We start from the raw sequence: 15,353 nt of genomic DNA, 5'->3' as shown, positions 1-15,353 counted from the left end.
TTACCCTGAATGTGTATTTTGGTCCTAGCTTCATGGATAGTTTAGGTCTAGACAGAACATTGAAGTTACAAGCTAGTGGACTTCCTTGTCTGGTCAATGTTGCGTGAGTTACTAACCTCATGGTTCTACTCATGTAGACCATGTATGTTGTTGAGTTTGGAGACTTGAAGAGCAGCTTGTAACCATTGTTGGGTTTTTAGACTTAAACCCGTAGACTGATCACTTGAACACGTTTCCATGGATGGTGGGATGGAAGGATGCTTTTGGGAAGCATCCAACTGATGGCAGGTTCTCGTGGTAGAACTTTTAACTTGTTGGATCTTCTGTGGTGTGACTTTAGGTCAAGGTTCTAGCCTAAGTCAGTAGACCATGCTTTATGCACAATACTTCTCTCACTCAGCAAGTCCTCATTTGATAAAGCAATCTCCTTGATGCTTCCATTTTGGGGGATATCAAAATATTTCTCCTTGATTGTTGGCACACTTTTGGTGTCTCTAAACCACTGACCCTTGGAAGAAATGGATCCCAACACAATAAATGGGTCTAGGAGTAATTGGATCTCCAAAAACCAAGAACTGGACCCCCGTGGTTACAATTCTGCTCTCGCAAAACAGAGCCACTAGGGAGGCGCTCTTGAGTCCAAAGGGTCATTGAGCCACTTCTTTCAATGAGCATTGGAATTGTGCTCCAAACCAATGGCTCTTGGCCTCTGTGAATGGCCGAATCCCTCCGCTTCTTCTCAGATTCCAATCCTGGGGTATGCACCAACCTGTGCCTACTGTTGCTGGTTGCCCACATGGACCCAAAGCCAGGTTGGCTTCCTTCAAAATGGCACCCCTTGCATTGGAATTGCGTTCCAAGCCAATGGCTCTTGACCTCTGTGAATGGCCGAATCCCTCCGCTTCTTCTCAGATTCCAATCCTGGGGTATGCGCCAACCCGTGCCTACTGTTGCTAGTTGCCCACATGGACCCAAAGCTGGGCTGGCTTCCTTCAAAATGGCACCCCTTGCATTGGAATTGCGTTCCAAGCCAATGGCTCTTGCTTGGCCTTTGCGAATGGCCGAATCCCCCCGCTTCTTCTCAGACGCCATTCCCGGGGTATGCACCAACCAGTGCCTACTATCGCTAGTTGCCCACATGGACCCAAAGCCAGGCTGGCTTCCTTCAAAATGGCACCCCTTGCATTGGAATTGCGTTCCAAGCCAATGGCTCTTGGCCTTTGCGAATGGCCGAATCCTTCCGCTTCTTCTCAGACGCCATTCCGGGGGTATGCGCCAACCAGTGCCTACTATCGCTAGTTGCCCACATGGACCCAAAGCTGGGCTGGCTTCCTTCAAAATGGCTCCCCTTGCCTCCACTTCCTGTCCAGGGAGGAAGTGGAGAGGGATGGGAAGCCAACCCTCTCCGACAAATGCCAGCCAATGGGCTCTGCCTTGGCTGGGAAAGGGTGCCTGAGCCAGAGGGGGTTGAGTGTCCCCCCTCCGCCCATGGCAGAAGCCAGGGATGGGGCCAGGGCTCCCCTTCTTTGGGGTGGCAGCAGCAGCTCTGCCTTTTTCCCTCTCTTTTTTTGGGTGGAAATGAAGGGGTGGGTCTATGGCACATCACCTGAGTTGTGGGGTAAATGTAGAGAGTGTCAATCAAAGGCTGAGCTCAGAGCTGGGAAGGAAGCTCTCGATGGCGGCGGTGCCTTGGAGAGCGCGCTCCGCCGCCTTGCTGCCTGCCTTCGGACCCCCTCCGCCCCTTTGGGCGCAACTTTGCCCAACTTTGGAGCCTTTTCTCGGGGTCCTGGAGGGCCCTACCTCCTCTTGAGGGTCCCCCCTTGCTTTTCCCGGGGCTGGGGAGCCCGATTTGGGGGCGCTTTTGCCTTGGTCGCTTTGGAAAGGAGCCGCCGGGTCGTTGTTTTTTTTCCCAGCTTGGAAGCCATGGCGCACCTCCATTTTTGTGCGCTCTCTTAAGGAGCTCTTCCCTCCCCTCCTCCTCCCCCCCCAACCTTTTTGTTTTGGGTCTTCACGACCCCCTTTGGCGATTGCAAAGAAGGGGAGACGTTGGAGATCGAGCTTTTGTATCTATTTTTGCAAGAAATTCGCCATTTTCCCCTCCCCCCCCTTCCTTCCCTTTGCTTTCCTTTTCTCCTCTCCCTTTGAAACCGCTCATGTTTTCCCACGGTGAGACCTGAGCTGAAATAGCGGGGCATCATTATTATTAGACATTTTAATTACTATTCCTCCTATTTAGATCAATTTTGAATTATTTTCCGTTTTTTTGTTTTTTCCCCCCACCGATTGCATCGCCTTGGCCATGACGCAATGAAATAGCTTGGCTTTCCAGGTTTACTTTCCCAAAGTTTTCTAGGATGCTCTCCCAAAAAAGAGACCTTTCCTATTTTTCTCCTTTTTCTTTCCAAGCCACATCCTTGCATCTGGGGGACTTTTTCCCCCATTGGTTTCCGAAGCCTCCAAGCTGGGACTTTCAACCTTCTTGGCAACTTTTGACAGTACTAAATACCTGGGCATAGGACCTCCCAGCAACCCCAGCTGGACCTTTTTGCTTTTCTTTTGCTCCTTATCCCGAATCGGAAAGATGATGAGGAACACCGAGGAGGAATGCCAAGGCGAGGAAGAGGCTTCCTTCCACAGCAACGCTTCCAGGTACGCTCTCTTGCCTTTCCTCCTCTCTTTCTCACCTGAGTCTCACCCTGTTTACCTTTTGACAGCCTTGGAGCAGCAGGCACAGAGCAGCCCCCCAGCAGACATTTGGGGGGTCTTTCCCCATCAACAGTGACCTTGAGATTTGCCTCATCTGCCACACCCAAATTTTCCCTTTTTTCATATTTCGGAGCCACATTTTTTCCCTTTCCCCTTCCAAAGCCTGTCGGGATTTCAAGGCCTTATTGCCATTGGGGAGGAAAGGTAAATAAAGCACCTTTCTCCTTATATATATCCCATTTTGAGGATATTTTTCCCAAGCCGTGAAAAATGACCTTGCCTATGTAGCCGCTGCTGCATTGCACCATTTTACATACAAGGGATTTTTTTTGGTCTGTGTTTCCTTTGGAAGGATTTTCCCAAAGCCCAAAACTTCCCCTGAAAGAAAGGCCAGACAGAAGCCTTTTTTGATGGCTTTGCAAAGCGACCCTAGAAAGCAATATGAATGGGAAAAGGCTGATTTTGAAATAAAACAACAGTGTCTGCATTTCCAAGAGACCTCTTGCTTCCTGATCCATTTGGGGATTGGAGGATTGGATCCCTTTTGGATCTTTTTGGGGAATATTTTGATACACTTGAATTTCTCAAAGAGGCATTGCCTTTCTTGATGGCTTTGCAAAGCGACCCTAGAAAGCAATATGAATGGGAAAAGGCTGATTTTGAAATAAAACAACAGTGTCTGCATTTCCAAGAGATCTCTCACTTCCTGATCCATTTGGGGATTGGAGGATTGGATCCCTTTTGGATCTTTTTTGGGAAAATTTTGAATTTCTCAAAGAGGCATTGCCTTGAACAACAAAGGGGTTTCCTCTCAATCTGAATCTGAATCCATGCAACAATGTGAAATAATAGTGGAAAACTATGCAGTTTCAGCAAGATATTAAATAATATTAAGATACATAAATATCTGAAACTAGCTTGTATGTATATGAATACTACTCCATTATTTCTGGACCTGTTTTTCCTTCTTTTTTCCACACTTGCTGTTGATATTTTCTGGTTTGCAACTATTATTTCTGATTTAACATTTCATGGTGATTCTTTTCATGTTAATACAGTTTCGAAAGGAATCTGGATATTCTCAATTGGATAATACTACTTTTTGCATTATTCCTGGTCTTTATTATTTCACTGAAATCCTCTTTTAGAAAAATCTACTATTAGCCCGAAACTAATTTTTGAACATGATTATCATGATTATTGTTGTTATTATTACTATTATTATATCTCAAAGTAGCTTGTATGTATATGAATTATTATTTCTAGATCTGAATCCATGCAGCAATGTGAAATAACATCCCTTAGTGGAAAACTATGCAGTTCCACCAGTATATTAAATACTATTAAGATATATAAATATCTGAAACTACCTTGTATGTATATGAATAATACTCCATTATTTCTGGATCTGAATCCATGCAGCAATGTGAAATAACATCCTTTAGTGGAAAACTATGCAGTTCCAGCAGTATATGCGGATGCCACGATAAATATTAAATAATATTAAGATACGTAAATATCTGAAACTACCTTGTATGTATATGAATAATACTCCATTATTTCTGGATCTGAATCCATGCAGCAATGTGAGATAATAGTGGAAAACTATGCAGTTCCAGCAGGATATTAAATAATATTAAGATACGTAAATATCTGAAACTAGCTTGTATGTATATGAATAATACTCCATTATTTCTGGATCTGAATCCATGCAGCAATGTGAGATAATAGTGGAAAACTATGCAGTTTCAGCAAGATATTAAATAATATTAAGATACGTAAATATCTGAAACTACCTTGTATGTATATGAATAATACTCCATTATTTCTGGATCTGAATCCATGCAGCAATGTGAGATAATAGTGGAAAACTATGCAGTTCCAGCAGGATATTAAATAATATTAAGATATGTAAATATCTGAAACTAGCTTGTATGTATATGAATAATACTCTATTGTTTCTGGATCTGAATCCATGCAACAAGGTGAAATAATAGTGGAAAACTATGCAGTTTCAGCAAGATATTAAATGATATTAATTATTGCTATTATTGTTGGCTATATTTCATTTAAATTCTACTTTGATTTATTAGCAAATGTCAATTCTGGGGGTCTGTTTGATGGTGAATGGAAAGCTTGGGTATTTTAAATTGAACTGAATTTTCTTCTGTGGGAAACAGTTCTTTTGACAAATCCATATGACTGACTCGGTTCCAAAGTTGATTTGAAACTCAGTAATCCACTTAATTTGAAAATACTGTCTTTTAAAAAATGTATTATATGTTATAATGGCTTTGCCGAACAAAGGGCGATCGGAGCCTTTCCTCTTTCGAAGACAAAGATCGAAAGACAAGGCTGTGAAATGGAGCTGAGTTTGAAGTCAGGCTTGAGGAGCCCTATTTCGTGTCCCCTTTGCTTTCTTGTCCCTGAGTGCATTATTTGCATAGCCTCCCAACAGGAAGCTTTGCTTTCTTGGTGAGAGTCTCGGTGTTTGGCCTCAAGCGAGATGGGAACACCTAAATTAAAAATAAAGATACCCCTTCTTGTTTTACTCTTGCTAATGACAGCAGTTAGTCATGTGGGAAAACAAGAAATCTTTATGTAAATTATGCCCTTTTGTGGGTGTTTCTTCTCCCTTTCTCTTGAGTGGCAAGTTGTATTTCCTGTTGTCAATAATATACCTTTATTTCCTTTGGTTTGGCTGTGGAGGTATGTCTCTAGGAGGTACATGACTTTCAGGAAGTTCTGAACACTTCCTGCTTTGGCAACTTCCTTCCTGGCCCAGGGGGTGGGACCAGGAAGCACGTCACCTGTCTTGACAGCACATCAAACGTTGATTGGGAGAGACGTGTGTCCTCATGATGGTGTATTGGGGAAATGAGGACAATCTCCCAATAAGAGAGGGACAAGTCTGGCGGGTCACATGGGATTGATTCATTTATTTATATCCCACTTTTTCTTCTGTAAGCTTGAGGTGGTCACCATGGCCTTTCTCCTTCCTACTCCATCCTCACAATGAAGTGGGTTAGGTAGAAAGAGGAGAGAGAGACATGTCCAAGGTTGTCAAGGGAATTTCATGGTGGAAAGGGGCCACAGTCTTACCATCCTAAACCTATTGCACCAGAAATGGCCAATTTCTGGTGCAATTTTCAGGTATAAAGATCTGGCGAACTTGCAAAGCCACCTTTTGGCAAATAAACATCTTATGAAATACTTGGGGTCACCAGTAGTTCCAAAACTTTGCTCTTCCAGCCATTTTGGACTTCAACTCCCAGAATTCCTCATAGTTGACCAAGCTGGCTGGGGCTTTTGCAGGTTGGAGTCCAAAACAACTAGAGGAGCAAAGTTTGGGAACCATTACCTGGATCAACAGGAGACTTGAAGGCACTCTCACCTACAGTAGTTCCAAAACTTTGGTCTTCCAGCCGTTTTGGACTTCAACTCCCAGAATTCCTCACGGTTGACCGAGCTGGCTGGAGCTTCTGCAGGTTGTAGTCCAAAACAACTGGAGGAGCAAAGTTTGGGAACCATTACCTGGGTCAACAGGAGACTTGAAGGCACTCTCACCTACAGAATCTGAGGTCCTCCAGCTGCTGGACTAAAACTCCCATCATGCTTGATCATACATTGACTAGAACCCATTGCTCTTGATTATACCTTGATTGAAACACATTGTCATTGATCATACATTGATTGGAACCCACTGTTCTTGATCATACCTTGACTGGAACCCATTGTCCTTGATCATACATTGGTTAGAACCCACTGTTCTTGATCATACCTTGACTGGAACCCATTGTTCTTGATTATACCTTGACTGGAACCCGTTGTACTTGGTCATATATTGACTGGGACTGTTGGGAGTTGGGAGTCCAACCAGATTAGAAGACCCAGGAAGACCTCTTTTGTCAAGAGCGTGTTTTATTTTCATCGAAACTGCTGCATTAAACACGTCTATACAGCTTTAAAGTGAGATGGTATCTGCACACTCAACTTTGGAGTAATTTCCTCTTCCGTTCTTAAGCCTTGGAGATCTCAGATGGGGAACATCTCCAAACTTCAGGTCTACTGAAAGGTGGTTCATGTGTAACATGGTCATGTGCTACATCCAACACAGGTTTCTCTGGTTTCCTCCTCCCTGAAGCATTTCCATAATTATATGGGTTTTCATCTCTTTATCTCAGACGCTGCAATAAAACCACGAGCTCTGAACTATTTGGAGTATTGAACGCAAAACTGGATGTCAAGGTTATGGGGGACACACTATACTAAAACTTCTAGCAATTTACAGCATATAAACCTTTGAAGGGCAACTTCCAGCATAGTTTGTGGTGAGGAATACTGGGGGTTGCAGTCTGCTGATACCTGGTCGGATACGTGGTTCTCACCCTGATACATAGAAATCATAAAATGATAGCAATTGAGTCATAAAGATATTGTATGGTGGGGCAAGCCCTGTTAGAGTCGACACTTTCCATGTTAATAGAAATATCGTTAACTCCTTGGGGTTAAAACACAGTTTCAATCAGTTCTTGTGGGTTTTTTCGGGCTATATGGCCATGTTCTAGAGGCATTTCTCCTGACGTTTCGCCTGCATCTATGGCAAGCATCCAGTTTCAATCGTATATCAGAGGAGCCACCACCAAAAAGGCAATGGATGTTATATCTACATTTCGTATTTCACACAACTGAGGTATACCTTCACAGGTATCTGCATAGGTTCTGTGCGATTGCAAACCAGGGATGGGAATCCTCTAAACTCCAGGTATTGTTGGACTGCCATTCCCATCAGCCTTCCCTCAAGGCTCTAGGAAGGTAGCAGTCCAGAGACATACAGAGTTGTTTCACTTTTCTAAGGGCTTTGGTAGTCAAAATTTGATAGATCCAATATGACATTTCAGTGTAGAATCACACAACCCCGAACACAAATTTTCAAAATGAGCTTCATTTCTCGGTCGGCATGGCTATGCTGTTTCTTAGTCGCAAATCCTATTATAACCTAAATAATATTATAAGGTTATAATGGTGTTTATTATGGAATGGGAGCATTCCTGCAATTGCCGTGAGCAGGATTGTGCCATTCGTAGCAATCATCCGAGGAAGACCATTCCAAACAAGCTAGTTGCTTTTGCATTATACATATTTCCCATTATGCCACTGTTTATATTTGCTTTTCTGAGCCACAACAATATTTTAAAAAGGTTTAGCATGTTGTGGAAGAGGATTTTGGTCCTGCTTTCAAGCCGGGGCCATTTTGCAGCCACTCCTCAAATGGAGCTCTGCTTGCATTCAGTGCAAGGCAGCCATTTTATGAAGCAGCATTCGTAAAAGGAAGATTTGCTCATGGAGATTGCAAAAACAGGAATGGCACAACTTGAATTGTTAGGGAGAGCACATTACACCCTGTTTTGACTTTGCACTGTTTCAAACACAAAGTATTTATTTAGGGAGAGCAAAAACAGAGGCATTTGGGGACAAAACCAGGCATTTTGCTGCAGCTGTGGCTCGGTCACAAAATGGCTGTTCCTTTGTGCCGCAGAGCCGACAGACATATACTGCATTGCACTGTGTACCCTTTTGAAAAAAAAACTCAGGAGGAAGTTGCTGGGAGGAAGTTCAAAGGCCATTTTGGGCTAAAGGAGAGCTCTAATTGGTTGTTGTCTGGCTTGGGCATCCAATGGAGGAGGCTTTCTGGCCAAGCAGGGCCCTCCCTTCGATGTGACATCAGCAGAGCTGTCTCTCGACTTTCCTTTTTTTGCACAGACTCGGCTTTCTGCCTGTTCAGCCAAAGCAGGCGGCATGAAAGCAAAGGGGAGGAGGGAGGGCGCATGCATTCGCTGCCAGGAACAAAAAAGGGGAGAGATGCAGCACATGGGCAGATGGAACCGTTTCCTTCCACTTCATCATTTCTGTTGAAGTTTGCAACTTGTTTCTTCAAAAGGAGAAACATTGTCATTCAGAAGTAAAGGAAGTAATAATAACACTATGCAACATAGCTTTGGTTCCTGGGTTATCAGTACAATTTCCTATTTAGTTCTATCACAAAAACATGAAAAAAAAAGTTTATTTTACATCCTGCTATAGCTTCCTAATGACCACAACTCCTTCATACAATTCCTCATTGTAGTGACCCCCAACTATAAAATTATTTTTGTTGCTACTTCATTACTGTACTTTTGCTACTGTTATGAATCATAATATAAATAAAACACTATGCAACATAGCTTTGGTTCCTGGGTTATCAATACAATTTTCTATTTGGTTCTATCACAAAAACATGAAAAATGTTTATTTTACATCCTGCTATAGCTTCCTAATGCCGCAACCCCTTCATACAATTCCTCATATTGTGGTGACCCCCAACCATAAAATTATTTTTGTTGCTATTTCATAACTGTAATCTTGCTATTGTTATGAATTGTAACATAAATATCTGATGTGCATGATGTATTTTCATTCACTGGACCCAAATTTTGCACAAATACCCAATACGTCCAAATTTGAATACTGGTGGGATTGGGAAGGAGAATTGATTTTATCATTTGGGAGTTGTAGCTGCTGGGATTTAGAGTTAATCTATAATCAAAGAGCATTCCGAACTCCACCAATGATGGCATTGAACCAAACTTGGCACACAGGACCCCCATGACCAACAGAATATACTGGAAGGGTTTGGTGGGCCTTGGGTTTTGGAGTTGTAGTTCATCTACATCCAGAGAGCACTGTGGACTCAAACAATGATGAATCTGAACCAAACTTGGCACAAATACTCAATATGCCCATATGTGAACACTGGTGGAGTTTGGGGGGGGGGGGGATAGACCTTGACATTTGGGAGTTGTAGTTGCTGGGATGTATAGTTCACCTAAAATCAAAGAGCATTCTGAGCCCCACCAGCTATAGAATTGGGCCAACCTTTCCACACAGAGCTCCTATGACCAACAATAAATACTGTGCCTTCTGATGGTCTTTGGTGACTCCTCTGACACCCCCTCGTGACCTCCCCCAGGGGTACCGACCCCCAGGTTAAGCAACGCTGTGCTATAGCACATTTTGCTTTAAGTTTTGGCCGACCGCATCACTTTTTGTGAACCTCTGTAATTTTATATGCTTTGAATTGTATCTAATACTGTTGAAGGTTTTCATGGCTGGAATCACTGGCTTGTTCTTTCTTTTCCGAGCTGTCCAGACATGTTCAAGAAGCATTCTCTCCTGATGCTTCGCCTGCATCTATGGCAGGCATCCTCAGTGGTTGTGAGGTCCTCAGGCATCCTCAGAAGTTTGCAATTTGTTTCTCCAAAAAGAGAAACATTGTCATTCAGAAGTAAAGGAAGTAATAATAACACTATGCAACATAGCTTTGGTTCCTGGGTTACCAATACAATTTCCTATTTGGTTCTATCACAAAAACATGAAAAAAAAGTTTATTTTACATCCTGCTATAGCTTCCTAATGACCGCAACCCCTTCATACAATTCCTCATATTGTGGTGACCCCCAACCATAAAATTATTTTTGTTGCTACTTCATTACTGTAATTTTGCTACTGTTATGAATCGTAACATAAATATCTGATGTGCATGATGTACTTTAGAATCATAGAATCACAGAGTTGGAAGAGACCTCATGGGCCATCCAGTCCAACCCCCTGCCAAGAAGCAGGAATATTGCATTCAAATCACCCCTGACAGATGGCCATCCAGCCTCTGTTTAAAAGCTTCCAAAGAAGGAGCCTCCACCACACTCCGGGGCAGAGAGTTCCACTGCTGAACGGCTCTCACAGTCAGGAAGTTCTTCCTCATGTTCAGATGGAATCTCCTCTCTTGTAGTTTGAATCCATTGTTCCGCGTCCTCGTCTCCAGGGAAGCAGAAAACAAGCTTGCTCCCTCCTCTCTGTGGCTTCCTCTCACATATTTATACATGGCTATCATATCCCCTCTCAGCCTTCTCTTCTTCAGGCTAAACATGCCCAGCTCCTTTAGCCGCTCCTCATAGGGCTTGTTCTCCAGACCTTTTATCATTTTAGTCGCTCTCCTCTGGACACATTCCAGCTTGTCAATATCTCTCTTGATTTGTGGTGCCCACAATTCACTGGACAAATTTTGCACAAATACTCAATGCATTCAAATTTGAATACTGATGGGATTGGGCAGGGGGATTGATTTTATCATTTGGGAGTTGTAGCTGCTGGGATTTAGAGTTAATCTATAATCAAAGAGCATTCCAAACTCCACCAATGATGGAATTGAACCAAACTTGGCACACAGGACCCCCATGACCAACAGAAAATACTGGAAGGGTTTGGTGGGCCTTGGGTTTTGGAGTTGTAGTTCATCTACATCCAGAGAGCACTGTGGACTCAAACAATGATGAATCTGAACCAAACTTGGCACAAATACTCAATATGCCCACATGTGAACACTGGTGGAGTTTGGGGGGGGGGGGATAGACCTTGACATTTGGGAGTTGTAGTTGCTGGGATATATAGTTCACCTAAAATCAAAGAACATTCTGAGCCCCACCAGCTATAGAATTGGGCCAAACTTTCCACACAGAGCTCATATGACCAACAATAGATATTGTGCCTTCTGATGGTCTTTGGTGACCCCTCTGACACCCCCTCGTGACCCCCGCCCTAGGGGTCCTGACTCCCAGGTTGAGCAACTCTGTGCTATAGCAAATTTTGCTTTAAGTTTTGGCCGACTGCATCCCCTTGTGCGAACCTCTGTAATTTTATATTCTTTGAATTGTATCTAATACTGTTGAAGGCTTTCATGGCTGGAATCACTGGCTTGTTGTTTGTTTTCCAGGCTGTTCAGACATGTTCCAGAAGCATTCTCTTCTAATGCTTCACCTGCATCTGTGGCAGGCATCCTCAGCGATTGTGAGTTCCTCAGGCATTCTCAGAGGTTGTGATGTGGGTGAAATGTCAGGAGAGAATGCTTCTGGAACATGGCCATACAGCCTGGAAAACACACAACAACCTGATGTCTACTATTGTTTTAATACTTGTACATCTGTATATGTTAAGTCATATTGCAATGCTTTTGACCATGTGGAGAGAAAAAGTGGGATATAAACAAACATAAGAACAAGAATAGTATTTCAATGAATCTCTCATCAGGAGAGAATGCTTCTGGAACATGGCCATACAGCCCCCCCCCCCCCCCCAAAACCCTCACAACAACCCATTATTACTATTGTTTTGGGGTTTAAATGACAGGAAAGGTGATTCCGTCTGAACGTTAGGAAGAACTTCCTGACCTTAAGAGCTGTTCAACAGTGGAACTCTCTGCCTCAGAGTGCCATTTTATTTGTTAACATCTACAGTTGTTCACACAATGCACTTTCCCCTTTCCTTAATGACCAAACCCCACTGCTCCTCCTTCTAGGGCTCCTCCCTTACAAATACACTTTCTCTATTTCCTATCTCACCCAGGGTTGTAACGTTTTAACATCTTATCTTGCACATTTGGCCCGCCCTTTGTGTTTGATTTTTATTATGTTATTTTGCACTGTTTATTTTATTTTGTTACATTATGCATTTTGTTGTGTTTAATTTTCTGTTGTTTTGTATCTTATTTTGCTGTGTTATTTTTGGGCTTGGCCTCATGTTAGCCACCCCGAGTCTCCATTGGGGAGATGGTGACGGGGTATAAATAAAGGTTGTTGTTGTTGTTGTTATTTGAAACACAACAAGATGAGTCCACAGCAAGATGAGTCCATTAATGTTACATATGGATGGCAAATAATAATAATAATAATAATAATAATTATTATTATTTGAAACACAACAAGATGAGTCCACAGCAGAAACTCTGCTGGTTGTTGTATTGGATCACACGTCAGAAACCTCCCAAGTGTCTAGGACTGTGTGATGTATCGGCGAATACTGCATGCAGATCCCAGTAAGGTGACCTTCTGCAGCTGGCAGATGGTAATTTTGTCAGTGCCGATTGTGTTTAAGTGCAGGCCAAGGTCTTTAGGCACTGCACCCAATGTGCCGATCACCACTGGGACCACCTTTACTGATTTGTGCCAGAGTCTTTGCTGTTTGATTTTTAAATCCTCATATCATGTCAGCTTTTCCAGTTGTTTCTCTGCAATCCTGTCGCCTGGGATTGTGACATCAACAATCCATACTTTGTTTTTTAACACAGTTGTGAGGTCAGGAGTATTATGCTCCAAAACTCTGTCTGTCTGGATCCGAAAATCCCAGAGGAGTTTGGCGTGTTCATTCGATGTAATTATTATTATTATTATTATTATTATTATTATTATTATTATTATTGAGACTCCCTCTTTGGAGGCTTTTAAACAGAGGCTGGATGGCCATCTGTCGGGGGTGCTTTGATTGTCCTTTTCCTCCTTGAAGGCAGAAGGGGGTTGGACTAGATGCTCCCTGGAGGTCTCATCCAACTGTATGATTTTTTTTAAAAAAACAGGATAGTTTTGCATTAGGCTCGCCATGGATGAGAAACAACGTAAATACAAGCAACAGCAACAACATTGAGGCCATAATGGTGGGACAGGACCTGACATTTGATAGCAAATGACAAACTCTTGGGTTGCATTAAAAGGCACCCACTTTCCATGTGCTGGAGCCTGCCATTTCACATACTTCGCTGCACTTCTGAAACAACTACCATACCTTGGTTTTATCAAGTTGTGACAATCATTTTGTTTTAGGATGCGTGGCCTCAAGTGGTTTTGTGAAAAGAAGCTCTTTAGCCACCTGTAACCAGGTTGTGAATGACAGAAAGGGAATTGGAATGTTTCATGCCGGAGGGTTACAACACATCTGCAGCAATCGCTTCCCTTTGTTCCCTTTATGGAGTTCTGTGGGCTTAAATGTTTGCTGAGAAGGAAAGGTTTCCTGGAGACTGGAAGCAGCTATGCATTAAATCAGATCCAGCCTCAATTCCTCTGCTGTGATGATTTCCTTTAGTGGATTCAAAACGAGAGCCGTCTGTAGCCAATCCTGCTTCGAAGGCTTGGTCTTTTAATCTTGGACACACACACACACCAATATATATAATGGAGAATTGGCTTTCTTGGACCCCTGGGAGGGTTGCGAGGGGTGTTTCAGAGGGATCACCAAAACACATATTTCTGATGGTCTTAGGAATTGGCAGAGAAGGCTGAAGATCTCTCCGCCTGTCCTTCTCTTCCTTTTTGGAAACGGAGGACGAATCCTCCCACCAAAAGCCCACCTCCTGCTACCTGGATGTAGGTGAACTAACACTCCAAAACTCAAGGTCAATGCCGACCAAACCCTTCCAGTATTTTCTTTTGGTCATGGGAGTTCTGTGTGTCAAGATTGATCAATTCCATCATTGGTGGAGTTCAGAATCTTCTTTGATTATAGGTGAACTATAAATCCCAGCAACTACAATTCTCAAATGTCAAGGTCTATTTCCCCCAAACTCCACCAGTGTTCACATTTGGGCATACTGAGTATTTGTGTCAAGTTTGGTCCAGGTCCATCATTGTTTGAGTCCACAGTGCTCTCTAGATGTAGGTGAACTACAACTCCCATACTCAAATTAGTGCTGACCAAACCGTTCCAGTATTTTCTGTTGGTCATGGGAGCTCTGTGTGCCGAGATTGATCCATTCCATCACTGGTGGAGTTCAGAATGCTCTTTGATTGTAGGTGAACTATAAATTCCAGTAACTACAACTCCCAAATGTCACGGTCTATTTTCCCCAACTCCACCAGTGTTCACATTTGGGCATATCGAGTATTTGTGCTAGGTTTGGTGCAGATCCATCATTGTTTGAATCCACAGTGCTCTGTGGATGTAGGTGAACTACAACTCCCAAACTTAAGTTCAATGCTAACCAAACCCTTCCAGTATTTTCTGTTGGTCATGGGAGTTCCATGTACCAAATTTGGTTCAATTCCACCATTGGTGGAGTTCAGGATGCTTTTTGATGGTAGGTGAGCTATACATCCCAGCAACTACAACTCCCAAATGACAAAACCATTCCCACCACTTTACCAGTATTCAAATTTGGGAGTATCAGGTATTTGTGCCAAATGTGGTCGAGTGAATGAAAATACATCCTGCATGTCAGATATTTACATTATAATTCTAAACCGCCGCAAAATTGCAGTTATGAAGTAGCAACGAAAATAATGTTATGTTTGTGAGTCACCAAAACATGAGGAACTATATTAAGGGGTCGCGGCATTGGGAAGGTTAAGAACCATTGGACTATAGTTTCCTGAATTCCTCCTGCCATTCAAGTTGGTGGGCTTGGGAGTTGTGTTCCAAGGAAGACCCTTTCCTAAGATGGAATTCAGGATTTGATTGAAGTTTTCACACATTTCCCTTTCCTTGAATTGAAGATATGTTGGGGGGTGAGTTCAATTCATACTAGACTTGGGGAGCATCTACAGTGCAGAATGGATGCTCCATTCTATGGAACCCAGCAATTTGCATTTTAGGGTAGAATGGGGTTGGAATTGATGGCTCTTTGTGTTCTCTTCCAATTCTGTGATCATCACACATTTGGGGGTGGGTCAAAAAGTTTTGTCTCATGTGTCATAAAAAGTTATGAATGAACCTAGAACAGCAGAAGTTGCTCCAGATCCTAGCCTGATCTGTCTTCTATGCAAAACTACCATTTAACATAGTGACCA

The 15,353-nt window shown here is 42.8% G+C and overlaps 1 protein-coding gene across 4 annotated transcripts in view; it reads left to right on the top strand.

The window, feature by feature from the left end:
• The first annotated feature begins 1,433 nt into the window (after positions 1 to 1,433).
• The window catches only part of CHD2 (chromodomain helicase DNA binding protein 2), an 89,734-nt gene continuing 75,814 nt past the window's right edge, over positions 1,434 to 15,353 (top strand). For 2 of the 4 annotated variants that reach the window (XM_060755636.2, XM_060755635.2), the window contains exon 1: positions 1,436 to 2,649. In XM_060755636.2, coding sequence (XP_060611619.2) covers positions 2,582 to 2,649 — 68 coding nt within the window. In that variant the 5' untranslated portion in view covers positions 1,436 to 2,581. Of the gene's footprint in view, positions 2,650 to 15,353 lie in introns of all 4 variants that reach the window. The other 2 variants (XM_060755633.2, XM_060755632.2) reach the window with 2 other exon arrangements.

The sequence above is a fragment of the Anolis sagrei genome, chromosome 9, assembly GCF_037176765.1.
Source record: "Anolis sagrei isolate rAnoSag1 chromosome 9, rAnoSag1.mat, whole genome shotgun sequence".
Classification (NCBI taxonomy): domain Eukaryota; kingdom Metazoa; phylum Chordata; class Lepidosauria; order Squamata; family Dactyloidae; genus Anolis; species Anolis sagrei.
This window is presented reverse-complemented; position numbering and strand designations above follow the sequence as displayed.